At 44.4% G+C, this 26,487-nt stretch overlaps 1 protein-coding gene across 1 annotated transcript in view; it reads right to left on the reverse strand.

Moving 5' to 3' along the window:
• The window catches only part of Auts2 (autism susceptibility candidate 2), a 1,105,888-nt gene extending 1,088,873 nt beyond the window's left edge, over positions 1–17,015 (reverse strand). Inside the window, 1 exon segment of the mRNA NM_001363480.1 lies at positions 15,310–17,015. Within this exon segment, the coding sequence (NP_001350409.1) occupies positions 15,310–15,618 (309 nt within the window). The 5' untranslated portion in view covers positions 15,619–17,015.
• Positions 17,016–26,487: the final 9,472 nt, after the last annotated feature.

Genomic DNA, 26,487 nt, shown 5'->3' on the forward strand with positions numbered 1-26,487 from the left:
GGTTAGCTTAGGTATCCCCTGCAATTACAATGTCTAAAGAAGTAATTCCACTGTTTTCCCATTTTTAGAGATGAAAAAAAGATAACTGCTTACTGAGGTAGCAGGAAAGAGTAGGTAAGACAGCCCATCTGGGAACCTGATGGAAGAAACAGCTTCTTCTTATCAAAGAGAAATACTCTTCTGAAAATTCAGGCCCCCTTGAGAATAATGAATGAGGCAAGGATGTCTTTCAACTCTACCTGTCCCCAACCTGATGGTCCTTAGCCAGGTGTGAACCCTTTAATCCTAGAAAATGTAATAGGTGGAAGCGCACCCTAGCCCAGGGGAGCTGAGGAAAGGGACGCTTGGTAATATACTGTACTTTAAATGCAGTTGGGATTTCCATAAGAATCAATCTAACAGGCAGAGTCATTAGCATACCCTTTGTAGTATAAACAAGCCTCAACTGGGTGGAGAGAGAACAATTTGAAAATGTGCTCAGAATAATGAAAGGAAACAATGGCAAGGAAATAATGGACTCTGTCACCAGGTATCTTCCAGAAATAGATATCACGAAAAGCAAGGAGCTATTTAGGATGGTCTTTCATGAGGGAAGAATGGAATGCCTGCAGTTTAAAAATAAATAAATAAAATAAAATAAAATAAAACCTAGCACCAGTAATAAGATCTCTTTTATTGTGGACTATCTTCCCAAGAGAAGTAAGTGCCACTTGCTACAGTAGTTTAAGAGCAGACAAAATAACACAGGCATCTGTTAGTAAAATAGGTTTATATGCAAAGGAACCTAGGACCAGTTCCTTCTCCGATCCTACAGGTCTGTTAAAGAGGGTTGTAGGAAATCAGCGACAAAGAACAGACAATGGCAGCTTCAATCTCAAAAACCTGACCTCTTGCTCTTGGGAAGACTTAATATCTACCTGCTAATGGTTCTTTTGTTTGTTTGTCTTTTGTTTTGTTTTGCTTTTAAGATAAGGCCAGATTTTAATGCACACAAAACACTGAACTAGACAGAGAGGGAATAGCACCACCAACTAGACTACAGGCAAACTACGTGAAGCAATCTAACACAGAATCTCATGTACCCACTGCCGGTCTTGAACTTGCTATGTAGTTAAGGACATCCCAGTACTTCACAATGTATGTGGATCCAAGCCCGGGCCTTCTGCATGCCCGCCAAGTACTCAGTACTCAAGTGAGCTACATCCCCAGACCATAAGCTTCAGGGTTTAAAAGGAAAATAGGGGATACTCAGTGACCCAGGGCTTTCCTAATACAACAGGCCCTGGATTCCATCATTAGCTCAGGAAGAGGGGGTGGGGGGGTGAGAGTGGTAAGGAAGACAGACAAGAAGACAGAAAGAAAACAACTTTCTGAAACAATTAGGTACGGTTCTTGCCCAGCCCTGGATCCTATTACTATAAATAGAAAATCCTTTATAACCAGGAAACCTTTCATCAACAGCAAGAGAACCAAATGTGGTCTCTACCAGAGACCCATTTGAGGTGCTCAGAAAATGAGTCCGTATTTTTAAAGGGAGTGTAAAAGAGTGGGAAGCCTAAGCCTTCACGTCTGCCCTAAACTGCTGCAGTTTTTGGTCACGGATGAGCTGACAACCTCTCTCTCCAAGCTTTAGTTGCATCAACTGTAGGAGCAGACTGCTCCTTTGTTCACAGCACCCTTCCGAGGCACACCAAATGGGAAACTGGAAGCACCAAGCCTGGCCCGGAGCAAGCCCTACACAAGTGCCTTTTTCAAACATGTCTTCTCAGAGTTTTTGTTCTATTTTTTTGTTTTGTTTTGTTTTATCTTAAGAAATAGGTCAGCAATAATAAGGGTTGTTTGAATGGCTAAACATAGATTACCGGCTAGAGAAAGCAACAATTTTAAGAGCTTTAAAATATTTAAATATTTAAAATATCTCTTAAAGGATATATGGAGGGAGAGTGCAGGGGCTTAAGTCAGAGAACACAGAGAAATGAAACAGTACATTAAAAATAAAGGGAGAAAATGCTGGCGCTCTCTTTTCCAAGGTTCCAGTACTAACTCCAGTGTGATGCTCAGTAAGCCATTACAGCATACAGAACAGTCCGAGGGAAAAGATCAGTACCCCTTGGACCTTCCCACTGGCTCCCAAAGGAAACACAGAGCATCTCTTGTCATCGTTAACACGTCAAAGACTCTGTTAGACCAGGGCCCAAGATCTCAATCCATGAGAACAACATTTCAAAAAGGTGAAATAAAGGTTACCAAAGCTAAATAAATGAACTGACTCTCTGACTTAATCCATGTCCCAATCTTCAAATTATCAGGGATATAGTGCCCCTAAAAATAATACTGTTGTTGTTGTTGTTGTTGTTGTTGTTAACATCTGTGATTCTGAACGCGGGTTAAGTTAAATTAATCACAGTTTCACATACAGATCAAAAGAGGAGAAGCAGAGGTAAAAGCACTCACTGTCAAGCTTGATGACCTGAATTCCATCCCTAGGATGCACAGGAGAAAGAAATCACTTCTGAAATTTGTCCTCTTAACTAACCTCTGTATGCACATTCAAACAAGGGGACTAATGGACACACACACACACACACAAATATACACAAAGTTTAAAATTATCTAACTAATGGTCAAAGGAGATGTATCTTGATACTCTGCGATATTACGTAAGACAACTTTCAAACATGGGAACATGGTAAGCGGCACTATTTTAAAACCACTGTTTTCCTTGCACAGGAGGTCACCTAGAACAATCTGGACCGTCTCAGTGTTAGACTAATGAAACGTTTTTAAATTAAACAACCAACTGTCTGACTGAGCAGGTTTCAACACCCAGGTGTGAAATCTCACCTCCCAGGGCTCTGGCTGAATTATCCCCTTGCCTCTCACCTGCAATTACCATTTGCTCCCTCCCCCAGGTAGCTCTCAGCTACCACATATCCTCTGAGGCCCACATCTGGAAATAAAAACTCCCTCTGGGGGGCCTCCTGTGCTTTGGGGAGAGAGAGGGAGAAGAAAAACAAGAGCTTCATGCTAGTGTAGATGATTTCTGAAAATACCTTCCTTGACACACAGGGTAAAAAGCAAATTGATAAAATGAAGCCCTTAAGTCACCTCAGTTAAGGGTAATTTTTCTTAATAAAGTAAATTTAGATCCCTGTTCTTCTAGAGGCCAGTTTCTTCCATCTAGACTGAGCCCAAAAATTCAGTAAAGGATATTTCTTTCAGTTGAGAGGGCATAATTAGACGTTTTGATTAGAGCGTTTTCCTCCCCTGTTTAACAAGATGTAACAGATGTCCTCGGCGTTCCTAATAACAATACAGCTTTTGGCACCCTTACAATTTTAAAACTGAACTGTCATATAGAAAAATTACAGCTAGGGTGTCTCTGTACAATCCTGACTCTGAAGTGGTTATGACATGCCTGGACTCCCCAATGGAGCAGGTATGGAAATCATATTCCATATTCATAGCCACAAGCCCTCCTCGGTGTGCACCTGAAAACCAAGCTCTGAGATCTGAAAGACAAGAGCTTAGTCCAACCACCGTCAATTAATGCCAGAAGTACCAAGACTAAGTAAGGTGAGAAACCTGAGAAACATGAAATTCTCACAGTCATTTCCTTCCAGGGAACACATGAAGATTGGAGATACGAAGCACAGAAAGCCATGCCCACCAAACAGGACTTGTTGGCTAGTTATTTTGCTGTTTGTTCTTTTAAGATTCCTTTTTATTACTTTTAAATGGGTCTATGTGTCTGGGTATGTCCATGTGTGCACAGGTACTTTCAGAGATCACAGAACTGCAGCTGCAGCCCTTATAAGCTGTACAACAAGTACTGGGAACTGAGCTCTGACTCTTTCAAGAGCAGTAATCGCTCTTAACCACTGAGCAACCTCTTCAGCTCCTCACAGTTAGTTTGCAACAATCAACTAACTTGCCCCAGGCTAGAATCAGCTGAGAAGAGCACTTGCCTCCCGTTTCCTGGACTGAAAATCTATCTACATCCGGGTGGACTGTAGGAAGAATGTAGGTGACATCATTCATTCCCTAGGCTAGGAGTCCTAAATAGAGAGAGTAAAGAAAGCTAGCTGGGCAACAGCAAGCATGTAGCATGCATGCAACTGTTTCTCCCTGCTTGGTTGTCAACGTGGAATGACTGGCTCTCTGAAACTCATGCCACTGTGACTCCAGTGATGATAGACTGTAACCTAGAATTGTAAGCTAAGTAAATCCTTTCCTCCTCTAAACTGCTCTTTGACATTTTGGTTGTGAGCCTAGCCTTTAACGGCTGAGCCATCTCTCCAGTCCCCTAAGTTGTTTTTGGACAGGGTATTTCATCACAGCAACAGAAATAAAACTAGAACACATGACTACCAAAATCCCAACTTCCCTGCAGAGAGGAGTACTATGCTTGGTAAAAAGGACTCATTTTTCACAGCAAGATTCCCCCGACATCTGATCCAATTTACAAAAATTCGATTTATACCAACTTTGTCAACAGATCAGCCCAGGGAGCATACCCAGAGATAGGTCTACATTTTAAATGGGAGGCAAGGCCTCTCTGATTGAAGTTCAAACTCAAACATCCTGGTTTAACAGCTCCATTAATGACATTAAGCACAGATCTAAAGATTACTCAGCCCCTTTGTCAGTCGCATGTGTTATTTATGGGACAACCTATCAATCATGTCTTCCTCTGATTATTTCCTACTTTCTGGTCCTAGCCTATTTGGTCTGCCAAATTAATACATTCCATCATTGCTGCAAATCTAAACAATGGTTGGTAAAAGATTAATAAAATAGTTGGGCTCTCTGCAACCACATACACACCCAGAGAGATTCATCAATGTCTTTTTATTTGCATATCTGGCTGACTGCCCCTGCAGCAAATACGAAAGGCGCAAAGCACAGGTATCCTGGATTCTGGTTTGCATTTAATTCAGGGTGTCAATCTGCTTCTGTTTTAATTACATCCATCTTGATATGTTATTACAATCCCACGAAAAACTTTCCATTATATGAATGGTTATAAACATACATGCATGACAAATTTCCTCATTCAGCAATCAACAGACAAATGCCTTAGCCAACACAATTATGTGAATCTTGTATTTTGAGTCCTTCAGAAGGAAGTTTGAATATTCATTCATCTCAAATACAGGCCAAAGTTCCTCTGTTGCATATATTCTGCTATCAGTATTGATGAAATTGCTCTAAATTTCCCCAGGTTACCATTCTGAAGAAAATAACTTAATCCCCACTCAAAAAATTTAAAAATGTTAAGTAGGTCACAATAATCTCTTATATCCAAGTAATTATCTTTCCACTGGACATGCAAGAATGAGAAGGCAATACTTCCATGACAGAAGGGTGGGAAAGGGGGTTTTAAAACAATACACCTGTAGGAAGGAGTAATGAATTTGAAGGTAGTGTACTACTGGGGGAACATGTGGGATGGGGATGAATGTTTTTAAAGGTTCCTGGTATTAAATAACCAACAGAACATTATTAGGAAAAAATAGGAACTTTCTATGGGTGTTCCTCTTGATTTTGGCTTTTAAAACCTTCCTTCTGGGCTACAGATGGATCTCAGTTGGTGGAGAGTTTACCTAGCACACACACGGCCCTAGGTTCAATCTCCAACAGTGTCTAAACTAGGGCTGGTGGTGCATACCAGTAACCCCATGGACTCGGTAGATGTAAGAGGATAAGGAGTTCAAGGTCATCAGAGACTACAAAGCAATTCCAAGGCTGGGGGCGGGGGCTGATTTACAATTTAACAGCACTTTCTCCCATAATCCTCAATCCTTGTACTGCCCAGCACTAAGGGAAAAGAGTCTCCTACTTTCATTGGGTAATGTTGGGATCTCTAGCCCCCAGGATGATCTGGGACAGACCATTCGTCCATCCTTGGGAAGTACTTCCATTTGCAAAATGAGGGGCAGAAAAGAACTCGCCACTAGGGACAACATCTGTGCAAAGAACACCAAGATGGTGGCTTAAAAAGCAGAGCCTCCAGATGTGGAGTGAAATGGATCTGAAGACTTCTTAGGAGAAGTTCAGATCTGAATTTAAGGAAAATCCCTCCTAAAGACTGAATTCCTCGAGTTAATCTTAAAACTAATTTTCTCAAGTAAACTAAGAGCACACTGTAACAAGAAGTAAGGAATCTACACACAGAATTACCAAATTCTTGTCTCCCTCTCTTGCCCCAGGGAAGGCTTACTTTCACTTAAAATGTATTGGAGCATTTCTTAGTTCAGTTGAAGACCTGCGTGAGTGCTGTCAACTGTATCAAAAAACTTAAGTGGAAGTCACTGTCATTGCTATCATGTAACTGAAAGCAAGTAATATTCTAATGACAAGCTATTGTCTTTGCATCTTTATTTTCTTGTATTTCCCTTTAGTTTTTAACTATGCTAAATGGCACACTAAAGGATGCTTAATTAGCTACTTTTAGCCAAATGGGGCAGGGGTGCAAATGAACAGACATCAGAAATAAAAACAAAGAAGAAAAGACTACAAGGATGATGTCACACACCTCTGATGCCAGCACCTGATAGGCAGAGTCAAGTGAATCTCTATGAGTTCCAGGCCAATCTGCTCTACATAATGAATTATAGACTTGCCAGAGCCATATATCCAGATCCCATCTCCAGGGGAAGAAGGGAGGAAGGGAGGGGGAAGGAAGAAAAGAGAAGGATGGAGGGAAAAGAGGAGGAAGGAGAGAAAAAGGAAGAATAATCATTATTTCAGTATAACAACTGAGGGATAGCTGCAGTACTGGACAATGGGTCTCTTAATTTCTTTAAATTCTAAAATATCACAACCAGCAGAAACTACAAATACTTAGTTGTAAGGGTTGCTTTGCAACTGAAAAGGTTAAGTGTAGGGACAACAAGGAAAATGACATTTCTCACTTACCACTACAACTTGACCATGGCAATGGTTTATTTTAGGATTCAAAATTTAGCTGTAGTTGGAAGTATCAAATCTCACCCACACAACCAAGGGTCACACTGTGTTTGTAGGCAGTGGTCCAGTTAGTAGCTACTCTAAAGTACTTTTAAAAGCTCTTCTGATGCAACTTAATCCTCACCCTTACTAGCCATTACTGTCACTCATGTACACTATAAACTTTCTCCTTTTCCTCTATGGCTCTCATTTTACAACATCCAGGTTGTAGCAGGTTCTTATACCAACAGCATAAACCACTATGAGGAACACCAACAATCCAAAATGACAGTAAAGTATTAAACAAATATATGTACATATTTAGCATCTATTAGTCTGGGTAAACTCTAACTACTGTTTAGCTATGAGCCAAGAGATCATAAAAGAGCACAAGAGTGCTCTAACCCAGAGTTCACACCAGATCACACTTTAGATCATCAAGGTTCAAATAATGAAAACTTGGGAACGCTAAAGTTTCCACATTTCTGTCCCAACTTCCCATATACTTTTCATTTTTGTTATGTGCATTCCTACTTGTGGTAACTCTTTCAGTGAGGGGAAGAAAGCAAGAAGCAGGGAGGTAAGGAGCAGGGAGGTAGTGCACAATGTATCTGGACCCTGAATTGAGTGGGTGAAAGAAATAAGCATTTCATATGAGTTCAAGGTCCAGGTCCCCTTAAAAATACATGGAATTGGAGGCTCAAACAGGACAGACATAGAAGCTTGCACTGACATAGTCCCTTCCTAAGTAAGCAAAAGGCTGTTAGATGGTATGAAACTACTCATTCTCACCTGCAGTTACCAAAAGCAATAAGAGAGAGAGAGAGAGAGAGAGAGAGAGAGAGAGAGAGGGAGGGAGGGAGGGAGGGAGGGAGGGAGGGAGGGAGGGAGGGAGAGAGAGAGAGAGAGAGAGAGAGAGACCCATCTATTCTTTGTGACCCTGACTGATACCAAGACATGAAAACGCAAGATACTACTCCTTGTATCTTGAAACATGGGAGACAGAGAATGTGAAAACATAGCTCACACCAGAAGGGGAAAGATGACACATCTTAGAGACTCTCTCTTAAAATCTAAGTCCCCCCCCCCACACACACACACACTTCTAGCTGAAGCAGGTGAACTAACAGGAGACCTACATTCATGGGACAGCTCGATATCATGTATCAGAAGTACTTCTGCCCTAGCCTTCTTTTCCATTTTCAAAAGAGTTTTGAATCTACTTAAATTTTTCAGACTGTCATCAAATAAGATATTGCTATCCTTTTACCAGGTGGTTTTCCTAAATCTACAGCATATGGGGTGTAATCCCAACCCTGGAGTGCAGGGGAAGTGTTGAAGAGATGCTGCCTCTGCGCTTCGACGAAGTGAAACTACATTTAGTGTATTGTAAATATACACCTATTCAGAATGGGGTAAAGTGACTGAAATCCACTCTCAGCACCACTGCACACGCACTTCTAATCAGTACTTGTGCTCACTCTTCTGTTGACCTACATTATTCCACAATAATCCCAACAGTTGTTTTCTGTGCTTAATGACTTTCTAGTCTTAACAATCTCTCAAACTAAATAATCACCATTTATTTTTGACAGTATTTTTAAAAAAATAGCTTTATACACAAGTGTCCCAGAACCTCTATCACAATAAATTACTTTGGGTTTGTTTTTGTGCTGGAAGACTGAACCCAGAGCCTTGCACATGCTAGGCAAGTACTTTACCATTGAGTTACACTCCCATAAAAAAAAAAAAAATGTATTAACCTTTTTCCAAGTAAGTGTTAATGGAACACCTCTCTCAGAACCAACCACTTCTTTAAATCATCTGACTCATTGTATCTTACTCAACATAGCTAAAGCAGTTAATCTCCACAGCTAGCAAGAGCCACAGGGAGGCCTCCTACCAAGGCCTGCAAATTCACCTCACATAAAGACTCCTCCAACTAATCATTGCTTCACAGAGTAAAGCACAGAAGTCCGGTGAGTATGGTAAAAAGGCTTGAGTTCACGCACACAAGCAATCCACACTCTTCCCCCTGCTCCAATCACTCAGAACGTCCTCAGAACCTGGAGTTATGCACTCTTCTCAGAACTGCAATGACGGGACCTGAACCTCCTTCAGCAATCTCACAGGCAAACTTTGCAAGACAGAAAGAAAAACAGTCCAGTCGTGGAGAAAGACTCTGATCCATGCCTTTCTCTAGCTCTGAAACAGCACTGGAAATGCTCTGACCCTCTGTGAATTACCATGCCATGTGCTGCAAGCCAAGAGCCAGCTAACCAGAAACCTTTGTTTTAACACCAATGTCAAATTCCCCTCTCATCCCAACCTTCTTTTCCAGGTTGCTAAAAAGCAGTAATACATAAAACCAGAAGGGTCCGAGGGAAGATAAAAGCATTGGCTGGAGGGCAACTTGGTGGCATCAGAATCGAGCAGCAGCTGTCACACTGAGAAAGAGCTATTAGTGAAAAGGGGTCACCAACACTCACCTCCTGGTGGGGTTAGGAAAAAAAATCAGGAAAACAGTTGACACGAGGCAGAAAAATAAGTGGACATCTCTCTATTAATATTATCACAGACCTCATGTGCCATTCCTGCGGCAGCCTCCCGTACACCAGCCTCCGAAGCTGAGCTTCTACACTCTTCTGTCAGCCCAATCCCCTGACTCTCCGAGATCACCAAAGTCCAAGATCTGGGATGGGTTCTTTGACACCTTAACCCATATTCCCTACTGACTTATGGATACAGTGCTGAGAATTTAAATATTCTGTGGCCAGAGAGATTTAGGAGATAAGGTACACTCTATTTCCTCCTCTGATAATCCAAATTCACATTCAAATAATAAAGACTTTTAATTCTGGCAGAACGAGTCATTCTAAAATGTATTTGAGAACTGATCATTCTGCTGCAGTCCAAAACACAAATGAGGGACCTGGACAAGGCTATGCTCCCTTTCAGCCTGAGAGCATTCGCTATAACTTCAACTCAATCTTTCCACATACAGAGGACTGGGGAAAAGATTGCTTAAGGAGGTGATGTCCCAAGGTGGCTCAATACAACTACTCAGAAAGGCCAAGTCTGGCTGCTGGGTCTCCCGGTCTCCTAAGAACTTCTTTGATAATTCTGTACTCTTTCCTACCAGACTTCCCGGCCCCTAGTCTTAATCGCCCAGTGTCTTCTTGGACTTCTTCCTGTGGTGCCTTCATTATTTCTTCAGAAAGCGCTCCCATTTTTCACTACTATCTTATCCACCAATCACTACATACTTCTAGGGCCCATCTTTTCCAGAAGGACTTCTCAAGGGCTGAGGATGTAATTCAGTTAATAGGCTGCTTTCTTAGCACATACACAAAGCGCCCGCACAGCCAAAATAGAAGATGAGGTCGACACCTATTTTCCCAGCACTCAGAAGGTGGAAGGAGGAAGATCACAAGTTCATGGCCATCCTCCATTACACAGTAAGTTCGAACCCAGCCTACAGTGCATGAGACCATGTCTCAAAACACACACAGCCACACAAAACCTTATCTCACTCTCTCCTCTCTAAAAGTCTACTTAAGTTAACATGACTCAAGTATCTGTTTCAAAATCATTTTGTAGGTATTAGATTTAACTTATCAACGATATTGCATCTTTCCAGACGTTATGAACATTTTAGGCTCCTCAACTCCTAGTGGCTAGTACGTATTAAGCACTGCATACATGTCTGCTGAGTGGCATGAGGCACATCATAAACTTACAAAGTGAACTCTCAAAACTAAATGACTAGCACCTACTAGACCTAAGAAAGAAAAGTGTCAGATTCCGTATAAAAGTCTTAATAGACCACTGATACGAGGGTGAATCCTGAAGCAGAACTAGGCAGCAATGGTCACGGGAAAGCCTGTATTTGATCCTCTACACACAGAAATCAGTCTTCCCCCCACCCCACCCCCACCCCCAGAACACTACAGCACCAACAGACTTATCTGGCAAGTCTACCAGTGTCATCTTTCTTTCCCTGTGGTCAGCTGTACAAAAAGAAACATGCAAGTTAGAAAAGAAGAAGAGTAGGAAAAAATAACTGATTTGCAAAGTCAAATTTTCAGCCAGGAGTAGTATCCTGGCTTCCTAATAGAAACCTAAAGAATGCTGAAAAGCACCTCAGCCGACACACCATGAAGTACATCCTGTTGGTACCAGAGTACCGAAATTCCCATTTACACTCTGAGTGCTAGAAGCCACTTTGTTTGGGTTTATGCCAAGTGGGATAGCCCAGCACTCTGGAGGCTGGAGCAGGGTTTTACTGAATGTGCAGGTCTAGCCTGTGCTACAGAACACCACCCTGCCCACTACCCTCCCAGAAAACTAAAACAGGCAACACATTTAGAACTACTTGCCCTCGTCCTAACATCTAAAGAATACCCAAACACGAACTACTGTTTCTAAATGGCACTTCTGCTTCTCAACTGTGTAATGAGAACACACAGTTCAACTTTAGCCTCCTCACCTACCCTCTTATCTTCTATCATGAGACTCTTGGTAATCACATACTTGAACTTCAGGGCACAATTACTCAAGACAAGTGTCCCTGCAGAATATGCAACTACCTCAGCCAGTTTCACTGCTTATAACATGTGGGAGATGCCAAACTGCCCTCTGAGCGTCCCATCTTCTTATATAAAAAAATCTAACGATTGTAAAGAATAAGCATAAGATTGCAGGCTGCCATTATGCTTATTACCTTTAGCCTAGTATCTGTAAAACCAAAGCTGGTCTGGAAGAATTTATATCAAAATATTCCATTATCACTTAGGAGTTTCTGGAAGGAAGGGAGGAGGGAAGGAGGGAAGGAGGGAAGGAGGGAGGGAGGGAAGGAAGGAAGGAAGGAAGGAAGGAAGGAAGGAAGGAAGGAAGGAAAGAAGTCGCAGCCACCACAAAGTCTCTAAGGACAAAATCTTAGAGTCAGTTTGTCTATTCACGACCTAAGTATGTGATCCCCAAGTCTGCCAGAAATGGCTCTAAACTGGTGTAATTTGTAAGCCTAACTGTCCAAGCCAATACCTATGGCTTCTTGATGATTCATGGTAAAAGTTATTTTCATTTACAAGCACAAGCATGGATTTAGGGTAACTCTTGGTATCTGTGGTAATTCTTAACATAGATATTCTTTTTTTATATAAGTATAGAATAGAGTTTATTCAAGGAATGGGGAGGGGAGTTAAGAGAGTAAGTCAGAGAGTCAGTCCTAGAGGCAGAAAAAGGCAGAGGGAAGGAGAGAGTAGAGAAGCAGGGGCCGGCCATGGCCATGTGGAGTTGGGGGGGGGGGGGGATGGGGAGCAGAGGGGGAGCAAGGGGGCAAGAGGCAAAAGAGAGACAAGAGTGTAAGAGGGTAAGAGCCATACACATGTTCTCAACACACACTTTTATCCAAGCTCAGAGTTGAATTGCCTGCTCCACCTAAGCCTTCACATTTTTCGGTGACGGTTCAGTAAATCTTTCAAATTTAGTGTAGTGAACATCAGAGACTCTCTAACTGTCACTGCAAGCTTAGGTTCAAACCATCCAACATGGACACAGTGTGTTAACAGCCAATATATCTACACTTCGCTCACCACCACTACCCCCACCACCACCACCAAAAAAAAAAAAAAAAAAAAAAAAAAGTAAACATGATTATTTTTATCTTCCAATACATGGTTTTAACAGGTTTATTAGCAGGTTTTTTTCTACAAAATCTGAACTTTCTAAAAAACATAACTCGACAGAATACTAGTGAACTGTTAATTTACTGAGGAGAGATAATGGTACTGTGGGGATTTCTAAAGTCATCTGAATCATTTATATATACTTGAGAGGTTAATGCAGAAATATTTACAGATGTCATCAGAGCAGGTCTGAAAGATGAGAGAGAGCTCAATGAACTACAGAAGGAGCAACATAGGAATTGTAAGTTATGGGCTCTGGGGGTGTTGGGTGCATTGGAGTTTACCCCTACTGTTCCATGTACTTTCTCATACAAAAAAAAAATTTTAATTATACCCTTTATACCAATGCACCATTACATATGTGATATCGTGTGGATACAGAAGTACCATAGCGTTCAGCTAACCAAATCATCCTCAGGTTTTAAATCAAGAAAAGTCTCGGAGAAGTAAGTTGCATCGCAGAAAGAGGTATGGTATTCAAGGTACATCTTGAACTCGGTTGTCTTTAAAGATTATAAATTTTAAGGCTTAAAACAAGACTGGACCAAGAACATTTTCTAGCAAAACAAGTGCAAAATTTTCTTCCATCTCCACCTGAGAAGACATAGATGGCCCCTCTTGCTGACTAAGTGGGGCCACCCAGCAGGGCATGGCAACTACCCAGAGCACAGAACCACTTGTAAGCAGCTTTTTCAAGTCTTTCCTTCACCAACCATAGGCAGCCATACTGAGCCAAAGCCCAGGCAGCATTCTCTCTTAGGAGACATGATGCCACTCCAATGCCCATTTTAAAGCAAGAAAGAGGTCACATTGCAGTACCCATCCACCACTGCAAAGTTCAAAAACACAGTTATAAGCATCCTGACTGGTGACACTCAATACTTGGCACTCAGAGAACCAACTCTAAAATGGATGTTTAAGCCAAATACTAGCATCAAAATCTCTGGTCATCACCAAGGCCAGGATCGCCAGCCTCCCTTCCTTCCTCCCCAACCAGTAGCTACCAGCCACCGGCCACCACCCCCATCCAAAGCACTTTACAGAAATGAACAAGTCTGACAGACAGGAAGACTGCCTTTTTAAAAACACTTAAACTTGACATCCAAACACAGGTCTAGAACCCACAACCTAAACCTGCACAGTCAGTGCACATAAGGCTTATGCTCTCATTAACAAAGCTCAACTTGGCACCCCTGAAACAATAACACAATATCAGCAAAGATAAATAAATAAATTAAATAAATAAATAAATAAATAAATAAATAAAGGGAAGAGAAAAGTTTCTCCACACCATTATGTCAGGTGCCATGAAAGGCTACAAACCAACCATATTTTGGTTTTGTCCTGGATCAACTCAGGAGGCCCTCGGAACCTCCTGTGTATGTGTGGCTGTGTGTGTTGAGGGTGGGGAAAGGGAGGAAGAGGAGGAAAGAAAGCAGTTAAATGTATACACACCAATGACCAATCCCAGCACCAAAGCAAATCTTCCCAGGCAAAGATACTTTTCTGTGACCCTTGGACTGTCTCCCTCCAGCTCCTTCCATCCTACAAACACACACACACACACACACACACACACACACACACACACACCAGGAGCCTCTTAGCAGGCAGGAAAATATGCATTTGAAAAACCAAGGCTGCCTGCAGGTGCCTCAGGAATAAAGACAGACACACAAACACATACACAAAGCCAATCACTTGGGGTGGGGGGCACATACAAAAAAAGGAAAAGAGGGACAACTGGTGACAAGCCCTTCAGCAGCCAGCTAGGATTTTATCTTGCCTCATACCAGCCCTCCCTGGTGTACCTTCTTCTGTCCTTCAACTAAATTGCTCATGTATACACACACACACACACACACACACACACACACACACCAACACAACCCACACGCAAATGTATGTGTGTGGATAATATTGTCATTAACCCTTTCTGCAATATAGCCCCATGCATTATATAAAAAGATATTCCATCCTTTCCTCTTCTCCCCTCCTCCCTCCTTTCTCCCAACAAGGAGAAAACGCCCCCTTCCCCAGCTTCACCAAAAAAAGGGGAGGGGGGAGTATAGAAAAGCCACAAAACCCTAGCAGCCTCTGATCCCCAGGACATCCAGAAAAAGCATATACTAGACAGACTAAAACACACACACACACACACACACACACACACACACACACGCATGGGAACATATGGCTCTGTAGAAAGCACACAGAGAACAGTCCACAGGCGCCCCAAACCCAAGCAAAGACTTCCACCAGCCAAGAAGCCATGATTGGGGAGGGAGAAGAAGAGGAAAGGAGTGGGGGTAGAACCATCCGTGGAGAAGGGGGGCGCATTGTTGTGATGCCTGAACCCCTTTCTTTCCACCCATCTGCTGTGGAGGGAGGTGGGGGTGCAGGAAGGGGGCGCAAGGGAAAGGCAAGCTGGACAAGAACGAAACCAGTAGAAGACCAGACCAGGCATACAGCTTAGCGATTCCCTCCTTGCTGCCAATCTGCCCCCAGCTCCCCCTACATACAACCCCACACCCAACAATAAGACCTCGGCCGAGACTGAGAGCTTCGAGTGCGGCGGGGGAGGCAAGAAAACCGGGGTGCAGCCGAGTGTGGGGGGTGTCATGCATAAAAGGAAACCATGGGGGGAACAGAAAAGGGGGTCCCCCCTTACCTCCAGCGCTTCAAAAGTAACAAAGCTGGTCATGGCAAATCCATCAATGATGTCCTCTTCGGCTGAGGTGGACTCTCTGCGCTTCCTCCGCGGGGGTCTGGGCCGGGACGGGGCGGAGGATGGGGGCTTTCCATTGTCTTCCTTGTCGGAGCCCGACGATGAAGCCAGCGAGGGAGCCCGGGTCCGGCCGGCTCCTATACCACCCGCCGCACCGGTTCCTAACCCGGCCCGGGAGCGTCTCTCCCGGTCTCGCTGTGATCGAGACCTCCGCTTTTTCCGGAGTCCATGTCCCCGCGTCGGGCCATCCATGGTTCTTTTAACCGCGCCGGGGATCTTCCCCGTTCACCTACCCGCGCGCCACAGGCTCGGGCCGCGGCCACACACACACACACACACCCCAAGAAGAAAAAAAAAATTGACACCGAGCCCCCCTTCCTCCTGCACGGGCTTTTCCCTCCCGCCGCGAGGAAGGGCGCGGGGGAGAAAGCGGCTGGGAGAAATAAAAAAAAAAAAAAAAAAAAGAATCCGAAGAAGAACAAGAAGGGAGGGCAGGGGGGAAAAGAGAAAGAAAAAAGGGGGAAGGGGCGGGGAGACGGGGAGGGAGGGACGGGGAAGCGAGAGGGCGAAGTGTGGGGCTCCCCTCTGCACCGAGGGTCGGAGATGCCTGCGAACAGCGCCGAGCAAAGTAATGGCTGAACACACAGGTCTCCTTTACAGAGGAAAGGGGGAAAAAAATAACTCACCAAGCAGGCAATAAATCAGAATAGCGGAATGCTTTGATCAAGAGACTGGGGAAGCCCTCCCCGCGGCCATGCTCTCTCCCCACCACTGAAATCGCCTTGCTTCTCCCTTTCTCTAGAGACCCCCCAAAAAATTTTAAAAAAAAAAAAGCCCGAGGTCCGAAAAGGTCACGGTGAAGTGAGGGGTGGGTGGCAATGAACTTCACCCGCCCCCTCGTGCAGGAAAACACCCCACACCTCCGCCTCTCTCACACACTCGCCTCGCAGAAAAACTCACTCCCGGGCTCCCAGTCTTTTTTTAAGAAATGCATCCAAGGGAAGCCAGGGCTGGAGAGCGAGCTGAGAGGGGCGAGACCCCCCAGAGAGGGGAGCATAACCACGCAATCACAAGCGGAGACAGAGGTTGCCCGAGGAAAGGAGGAAGGGAAGGAGGAGGACGCTGAAGCAGTTGTGGGATTTTTTTTTTTCGGTCTTCAAGGGGGGGAGGAGGAGAAAAAGATGAAAGAAGAGAAGAATTGCAAAGCCTGGCGCGTGCCACCGACCCCCTCCTCACATACACATGCACGCACGCACACACACAAATTGTAGATCTCCCCCCACCCCCAGTTCCAGAGGTCACCCTTCTTCCAAAAAAATTTAAGATAAAATTATAAAGGGGGAGGGGGTGAGTCAGTCAACGAGGAAAGCAAAGAGCAGTCTCCAACCCGAGATACACCGGTGTGGTGGCGCCGCCGCCTCTTCTTCGTCTTCTTCTTCTTCTTCTTCTTTTTCGCGTCGCCCCGCCTGAGGAAGAAGCGCTGCGAGATGCCGCTCGCTCTCTCGCTCACTCGCTCGCTCGCTCTCAGCTAACGCTGCCTCAGCCGCCGCCGCCGGAGCCCGGAGCCCGAGGGTGCACGGCGTGTCCCCGGGCGGCTGCAGCCAGAGCCCGGGCACGGCCTCATCCTCCGCCCGCCTCGCTCACACAGCGCCCGCTCCTCCCCCTCCGGCCGGCCCACCGCCGCCGCCCGCCTCGGCCCAGCCCCGCGCCCGCCCGCTTGCCGTCTCCCTCTCCCTCTCTCTCTCTCTCTCCCCCTCTCTCGCACGCGCGCTCGAGCTCGCTCACCGGCGAGCGCTCTGGAAGACCGCCCTCTTCGCGCCTCGCTCTGCGCGCGCTCCCGAGGACCGCCCTCCTGGCTCTGCACGCGCTCCCGAGAGCTACCCCCTCCCCTCACGCCTCACTCGGCGCGCTCCCGAGGGCCGCCCCCCTTTCCCCCTTCGCGGACTCCCGAGAATCTCTCACGCCTCGTTCTCTCTCCCCCTCCCCAAAACCCCCGGCACCACGGGGCGCGCTCCCGAGGGCCGCCCCTTCCACTCAGGCACCACTAGCTGCGCGCTCCCGAGAGAAGCCCCTCCCCTCGCGCCTCTCCCCCCCCCCCGCTCTCTCCCACGCGCGTCCCCGTCCCCCCTCCTCCCGCGCGCCTCGGGCCGGGCTAGATCACGTGACCCGCCCCCCTCCCCTAGTTGTAGAGTGTGTGGAAAGCAAAAAGGCTGAGGGGCTGGCCACCGCTCCACGAGCCCAGGGCATGCGCGCTGGGGCGGCCGGGCCTGCGCACTTGGGGGCGGAAGGGGTCTCCAGAGGCTGTGGGGGGTGTGTTGGAGGGGTCGGTCACAGGCCGGTGTGGAGTTGAAGTTCGAGGGCTTGGAGGCTGCCCCAACATCCCGCCAAACGCACGGAGGACTCGCGCGCGCACGCGTAGCAGGCACCTTTCTCCGGACACTTGCTCCCGGAGTGCCTTATCTCCTCCACTCCTGAAGCTCTTGCTGGCTCAACTACTCTGAAGTACCTCTAGGTGTTTTGCCCGCGCGCAAGCGCGCGCCCGGTGCAAAAAAAAAAAAAAAATTTTTTTTTTAAATAAAAAGTGCTTGCAGCGCGGGGAAGTGCAAAGTATGGACCCAAAGAGGTTGCACTTTGGGGACAAGAAGAGTAGTCAGTCTAGTGCTGCGTCCAGGCTCATCAAGCAAGAGTTGGAAACTTTCCCCCGACCCCCTACTCTGCGTGGTAGAACACTGAATGCCAGAGTGCCCCTGAACCCAGGCGACCCCCGCCCGGCCAGCACTTTTGGTCTCTCTGTGGGAGACACTTTGAGGAGGCGCTAGCCGCTTTGGAGCAGCCAGACACCGGGAACTTGAACCTGGAGCAAGGGACTGAGTAGCTCGGGGCCGTCCCAGTCTGAGGACTCCAAACCGCCATCCCCCTCGCTGCAGACTTCGCTTACTGCTTAGCTGCAGGAGGATGGAGCAGAGGTGGCTTCCCTACGTTTTCCACCACGATGTAACGGATGCTTATAAAAAGTTGTATTAAAGAGCTGACTACAGCCCAGAATCGATCAACCAAAGCGACCAGCCTCTCTGGATAAAATAGCTGTGCGTTTTTTCAAGGCACTTGGAATTGATCTATACTCACCGACAGTCTTCTCTCAGCAATCTCTTAGTTGCTTCTCTTTCTGTCCAAGCACATAAACACTGTGGCACATCACCCCTCACCCCTAGCAACCCACACTTGGCATGAAGGAAAAGAAAACAAACTGACATTAATTGCTCACAATGAGCCAGGCACCGTGTTACAATGCTTTGTACGCGGATTTCTACTGTTCTGAATCCCAGTCTGCACAGAACAGAACAAGAAGGTCAGAAGCAGTGGAAGAGAAAGAAAACGTACCTTTCTCAAATGGGTAAACGGATGGATGCTTTTTTTTTTCTTGCATTCAACAGATATTAGGGCTTCACAGCTGTAGGTTCAGGAATACAGTGGCACCCCAAACAGACAGAGAAGTGCTTGAATCTTATTTTCTGGCAAGTGAGTCTCTTTGTCTTAACACTTCCAGATTTAGTGGTTGGTTTCTCAATACTTTGTTTTTAAGTCACACTCCAGCTTTCCTGTTTCAGGAACCCAGGTCTGTGAGCATATGGGTAGTGGGAGACAAGGAGACAGAAGAGATCAAGTGGAGTGTGAATAAGACAGGCTTTATGTCTGTCCAGGGGAACAAACCATTTAACCTTAGGCAAGACTTTCAAATGACTAATTTTCTCATCTTGTAAATCAAAGAAGTTCAATTAAATGTTCAAAAAGTTCCCTTTCAAGCTTCCCAAGGCCTTCTTCTTGAAAACATAGCATCTTTTTTTAGTACATCCTGTGCTTTTTTGTTTCCCCCTTGAGAATGGTGTTGTGTGATAAATGTGAATTTATTAGGGAGCAGAGTGGCACCTTCCAAAATTACTTAGCTATACTGACTGTTGCTGCCCCCGGAGCAGTCACTTAAATTCAGACTCCTGTACTCAACCTCTCTTCTAGGATGCTCTTGCCCTCAGTGGCTGGAACCCACGCTGAGGCGATCAGGCAAATTCCTCAAAATACAGGCAGGTTCCTTGTCATTCAAAGAAGGGACTTGGGCTCATTTTCAGGGTTCATTTCTAGGATATTCTAATTTTCATTTTTGTTCCTGTGATTTAAAAAACAAACAAACAAACAAAACATTCTGAGGAACAAAGAGTTTATTTGGCTTATGTTTCCAGGTCACAGTCTATCACTGAGGGAAGTCAGGCCAGGAACCTGGCAGAGACCATGGGAGAATGCTGCTTAGTGGCTCAGTCTCTGGCACACTCTTCCCTCTTCTAGCTTTGTTACACAACCCAGGATCACCTGCCCAGTGATGGCACCACCTACAGAGGCCTGGCCCTCCCACATCAATCAACAAGCCAGTTCCCCCACAGACTTGGCAAAAGACCAGTGATCTGGGCAATCCCCAAACTGAGACTCCCTCTGATGACTCTGGGCTGTGTTAAGTTGACAGCTGAAGCAATCTGGGACAGAGGTAAAAATTGTCTTCGATACAGACAAGATTCTAGGAAACCAGGAAGTAACATTGCAAGTAGAGTCACTTTTCACAAACTTTGGAGATTGGGTTGGGAAAAGTGTGAAATTGTCAAATATAATAAGAGGCATTATATTGGTGACTTTTCAGAGCAGCCCTTGGCAGTCGTGTCTTTAAAGAGTAATGTCTAGTTGGGGGGGAAAGTGGATCGTAATATACTGTATCCAAGAACCTTGCCTCTGGCAAGAGTAATTTGCAAACGTATTTTGGGATAATGTTTAAATGATTTTTTTTTTCAGGGTCCAAGTGTAGTGCTCACTGGAATTGGTAATGGCTTTTGGGGTCAGAATTTCATCATATTCTTCCATTGGAGAATTAAAATTATTTATGTGTTTTATTGCTCTTATTTGTCTCTAAATCTCCATCTCATCTGTTTTGATCACTAATGAATGATTAATAATACTGCATAATAAGCTAAGCAATTACTGTGTGTGGCACTGTTCCAAGGGTATTAAAATAATATCTCAATTAATTCTCAGAAGTTTTATTTTTGTGTATGAGTTTATATATGAGTATGTGTGGGGGCAGGGTACATATACATACACATACACATACACATACACATATGCAGGTGCACACCTTCCCAAATGCATGGAGACTTCAGAGGAGAATGTCAGATGACCTGTTCTGTTACTCTCCGTCTGATTTCTTTGAAACAGATTCTCTCACTGAACTTCTGTGGAGTTAGGCTGACAGCCAACAAATCCCAGCCATCTCCTTTCCGCCCTCAACAGGGTTAAGATTAAAGGTGGGCATGACCGTATTTTAATTTTTCAATGGCAGCTTGAGATTTGGGGTTCTCCTGATTACACGGTGAGTGCCCTGTGGTTAACAGAGCCATCTCTCCAGCCTAATTTCTGCAAGTTTTAAGAGAAATTTCACAACAGGCAGTGGTGTCAAAGGCCTTTAATCTGCAGCTCGGGCTGGCCTTGAACTCAGAGATCTGCCTACCTCTACTGAATAAGTTTCGGGACAGCCAGAGCTATACACACTGAAACCCTGTGTGGAAGAAACAAGAAAGAAAGAAAGAAAGAAAGAAAGAAAGAAAGAAAGAAAGAAAGAAAGAAAGAAAGAAAGAAAGAAAGAAAGAAAGATTTCACTGTGCAATATTTATTTTGCAGAGTTAAGTAAACTGGGGCTTCTTGTTCAACAACTGATTCACTCTTAAGCCTATTACAGAACAGAACCGAGCGTATGAAGAGATTCTGTGAGGCCGTGTTCCAGGAGAAGTTTATACAAGTCAGCATCATGCATACCAGTACACTTCTCCTACCCTTTGTGGAGCTGCTGAAAGAATCTTGAAGGCTATCTTAGTTGGGGTCTCCATTGCTCTGATAAACACCCTGACCAAAAGCAACTTGGGAAAGAAAGAGTTTATTTTATTTTACAGCTTATAATCCATCATGCAAGGAAGTCAGGGCAAGATCTTGAGGTGAGAACTGGAGCAGAGGCTGTGGAAGAGTGTTTACTGGCTTGCTCTCGTGGCTTCCACAGCCTACCTACTTAGAGCACCCAGGATTACCAGCCCAGGAATAGCACTGCCTGTGCTGAACTGGGCTCTACCACGTCAATCATCATGGGTTACCCACAGGCCATTCTAGTGGGAGTATTTTTCTCAATGAAGGTTCCTTCCCCCTTCCCAAATGACTCTAGCATGTGTCAAGTTGACAAAAAAAGTAAGTCAGCACAAATGGAAAGATCATGAAGGGGAAAGGTAAGAATGATTTCATAGAGAAAATTTCCACGAGTGATCGGTTTCCCTGGCTCCAATCCAAAGAGTGAATTTCAGTGAAAATTCTTGGGGTTGGAGAGATAGTTTAGCTGTTGAAAGTACATTGCTCTTAAAGAGGGCCTTGGATTTGATTCCAAGCACCTAAATGGCAGCTCACAAACATCTGTAACTCCAGTTCTAGGGGATTCAATGCCCATTTCTAGCCTTCTCTGCCAACAGGCACATACATGATGCACACACATATAGACATATAATAAACAAAATAAGTAAATCTTTTAAAAGAAAAACAGTGAAGATTCTGTTTTTGGTTCCTATCTTGAGACAGGGTCTCATATAGCCCAGGCTAGCCTCAAACTTTTTATGTAGCTGAGGACATCCTTGAATTTCTAATCCTATGCCTCCTGAGTACTAGGACTAGACATATTCCATCATGCCCAGATTTTTATGTATTGCTGGGAATAGAAAGAACCCAGTTCTTAGAGCAAGATAGGCAAGCACTCTATGGACTGAGCTTCATCCAACCTACGAGAATACTATCATTATCTCTCAACCATTTTTCTAATCTCTGAGTGTTCCACTCACAAATACTAGGCTTGGTACCAGGTTTTCTATATGACTACATTTTTATAATCCTCTATCCTGCACTCTGTCCTCTGCCAACATGGCAATTATTACCACATCATTCTTGATGTTACATCCCAGTATATAATATTTGAATTTAATTTATTAGGAGAATTGATTTTTAACTCAAGGCAGCTAAGGTTTATGTTTTGCTCATTTATAACTCTCGGTTACTTTGTGTGCATGTCTGCACAGAGACCAGACACACAACTGAGATGTTTAATGATCTATCCCTGTGCTGTCTCCAAATGAGAAAATGAAGAAACTAACACATTTAGCTACTCTTCTTTAACCCTCCTAAGTTGTTTTTAATAATAGCTCTTCCTGGGAGAAGTGATAACTTGTCTTAACTGACAGGCAGACCATCAGCAATAACATTGTTGTAAGTTTGCCCTAATTATCACCTGCTGGTTTTTTTTTTTTTTTTTCTATACACATTTGGAAGTTGTTTTCCAAACTGCAGTTTTAATGTTTGGGGGAGGGGTGAAGAGCCATGAGGGGATGTATAGTTCAATTTGTTAAGCATTCTTTCTATTTCCATAATATCGTGAGACAAACTTTCATCATCTCCGCAGGGGTCTCTGGTGAGTGACACAGCCATCAACCCGTATTCCTCAGGCTCTGCTGTAGGAAGCCAAGGAAAGATGCTTGCTGCTGACCGGATGGTGCTTTTGTGATAGGGTGGTTGGTTGCACCAAATTTAATAAGCTTCACACATCACACACACACACACACACACACACACACATCATGTGCACTCACAAAACAAACAAACAAACAAAACCACAATACCTTCCTAGTCAATATTTTTAACCCTTCTCAGGACATTATTTGTATTCCAAGTCTTACTTGACATGCTCAGGTGGAAAACTTAATAGATAGTTCCAAAATTTTGTTTTGATGATTCCTTGAAGCTACCAATGACAGAAGTCCATATTTATATGTGATCTGGCACCTGAAAATCAATATTCTATTGGAGTTACTAGATGACTCATAAAAAAACTGTTTCTGTTTTAGTTTAGTTACCTGTATGTGTGCCTGAGTGTGTACGCATGTGCAGGTGAGTGAAGACACCCACGGAGGCCAAAAGAAGGCATCAGATACCCTACAGCTGGACTTAACAAGAGGTTGTGAACTGCTTAACGTGAGTACTAGAAAACTAATGTGATTCCTCTGCAAGAATAGCAAGTACTCTTAACCCCTGAGCCATCTCTCCATCCCTGTGATTTTCTTGTTCTCTGAAGAGATGTATAGCTGTAAGCCCAGTTCAGATCAGACTGCATCCCCATTGACGAAAGGATGCACACTTTGGAAATATTTAACAAATAGAATAGGGAGCTCAAGATGTGACACCAGGGTAAATTACATGTTTGGCTATGCACAAGGCTCTAGATTGGAACCTCAGTTCCACCAAATAATAATAAAATATATTGGCGAGCAGGAAGATGCCTCATCTGATAACAGGCCTGATGACTGAGTTCGTTCCCTGGGACACACATAGAACTCCCACTCACCTGCACGTACGCATGCAGGCACACATACACCAACTCCCACATGTTGTCCTATGATGCGCACACCTGTGCTCCGGCACAGAAAACTAAATGTAATTTAAAATTATACCACAATTAATAACAAATTACACAGTCCAGAGAACTTCTTCGAGGTCCTGTTTTACAAATGCTAGGGTTATTTGTAGTGTCTATTTGTGCTGGTACACACAGCATAAGCATATGGCGTATATGGAGGTCAGATGACAGCTTGCAGAAGTCACCTCAGCCCCCTCCTTCTACCATGTAGGTCCCAAGGATCAAAATCAGCTTGTCAGACTTAGTCCCAAACACCTAAAAGGACCTCTGAAGGGATGCGGGCTTGGAGTGAACATGGAACCAGACTTGGTGGCATGTCCCTTTAATTCCAGCCCAGAGAAAGCTGAGGCAGAGGATCATGAGTTTCAAGCCAGGTTAGACTACACAGTGAAACTTTGTCTCAAAACAAAGAACAGTAAAAGATGGCTCCAGCTGAACATGGTGATACACACCTGTAATCCCTCCAGCCTTGCTGACAGAAACCGGAGGGTCTGAAGTCACAGGCCAGACTCTGTTACATACCTGTCTCAAAAGAAAAAGAAAAATGGGCACCAGGAGTGTTTCTTACCAGGCACCTGTCCCTAAAATTGAGTTGCTAAGGGTTGGAGAGATAGGTCAGTTGTTAAAGTATGCTATGAAATTGAAGGACCCAAGCTAGAGAGCAGTGATATAAAAAGGCAGGCATAACCTCCTGTGTTTGTAATCCCGGTACTGAGAACTTGCAACAGAATATCCAGGTGTGGTGTGTATCCTGGTGTGGTGAAATATGTCTGTCTTCCCAGAACTTTGATTGCTGAAGCAAATGGAACTCAAGTTCCAAAACACCCTGAGCCTACGTAGAAAGTTCCAGACCAGCATAGACTGTGAAGTGAGGCCCTGCCTCAACTCTAACTCTGCATAAAGAAATAAATTAGATACCAGTTCGGTTTTAACTGAAAGTATTTATATTTAAACCTTTTCTCATATTGTACTCTAATAAAACTGCATTCAAGGTCTTAAAGAGACAACCTCCTACTAATTACATATTCACCTGGTATCCATTTCTACAAATGAAATTACTCTCGGCACACATTAATTGACATAATTACTGAAATACCAAAATCAGATTAGCCACTGTAGCTCTAAGAAAAGGAGAAAAGAAAACCATTGCTCCAGCAAATTGCAAGTGTTTTTTTTTTTTTAAGGGCTCAAAAGGTTGTTCGACTTGTACATACTTTGAAATAAAGCTAATAAAACATAACTATTTCGTTATTCATTCATGAGACAATTCTGGGTTCTTAACTGTGCTTTGACTGGATTGCAGTTTAAAGTTCAGGCTTTATACTATCTTATATTTTGTTGATTGTTCTTTTACTGTCCATTATACATGTCTTAGTAGCATAGCAGCCTAAGAAAAATTCTATCCACAACTATTTCTGTCTTCATAATTGACAGTCACATCGTCAGCTTGGCAACAATGGCAGCCACAAGGGCGCTGTTGTCTTTGCACAATGCTTCTACCATTCTTGACTCTTTCCCCTAAGACACGGACATCAAATATTGTTCTCCCTGCTTTTGGGTTCGAGGTGTCTGATTAAATTAAACAGCCAGAAGAAAACTGGTGTTTGTACGGAGGCTGGAGAGATGGCTCAACTGGTTAAAAACATCCCTTGCTCTTCAGGTTTCTCTGTGTCACTTTGGCTGCCCTGCAACTCTGTAGACCAGGCTGGCCTCAAACTCTGAGATCTGCCCTTCTCTGCCTTCTGATGCTGGGATTAAAATCCTGCGCCACCTCCTGCAGGCTTGCACTTCCTGCTTTTGCAGAAGACCCAAATTCAGTTCCCAACACCCAAGTCCAAGGGCTCACACTACATGTAACTCTAGCTCCAACACCTCTGGCTGACATTCACAAGCACATGTACACCCCAACCCCCACCACACACAAGGAATTGAAAATAAAATTAAAATAAAATAAAATTAACATTAAAGGAAAAAAATGACATAGACAGTACAATTCTGCAAAGAGGAGGGAGGGACACTAAAGTCAGATGTGGCATTCGCCTATAATCCTAGCTCTCAGGAACTGAGGCAGAAGGATTTAATACACGTTTAAGGTAAGCACAGACTACATAGCAGCACCTTGTCTTAAAATACCAAAAGAAGAGAAGAGAAGAGAAGAGAAGAGAAGAGAAGAGGAGAGGAGAGGAGAGGAGAGGAGAGGAGAGGAGAGGAGAGGAGAGGAGAGGAGAGGAGAGAAGAGAAGAGAAGAGAAGAGAAGAGAAGAGAAGAGAAGAGAAGAGAAGAGAAGAAAAAGGCCTATTTCAATTGTTTGAAAGTACATTACTTCTTGTTCTGTCTCCCTCATTTTCATTCTCTTATTCTGTCTCTCTCTCTTTCTCTGTCTCCCTCTTTCTCTGTGTCCCTCTTTTTCTGCCTCTGTCTCTCTCTGTCTCTCTCTCTGTCTCTCTCTCTGTCTCTCTCTCTGTTTCTGTCTTTCTCTGTATGTGTGTGAACATGCATGTTTGAGTGCATTTGTGTGCTTATGCATGTGGGGGCAAAGTAGCAATGGCAGATTTCATCCTTCAGGTGTGTCCCCCCCACACACACTT

This window comes from Mus musculus, chromosome 5 (assembly GCF_000001635.26).
Source record: "Mus musculus strain C57BL/6J chromosome 5, GRCm38.p6 C57BL/6J".
NCBI classification, from domain to species: domain Eukaryota; kingdom Metazoa; phylum Chordata; class Mammalia; order Rodentia; family Muridae; genus Mus; species Mus musculus.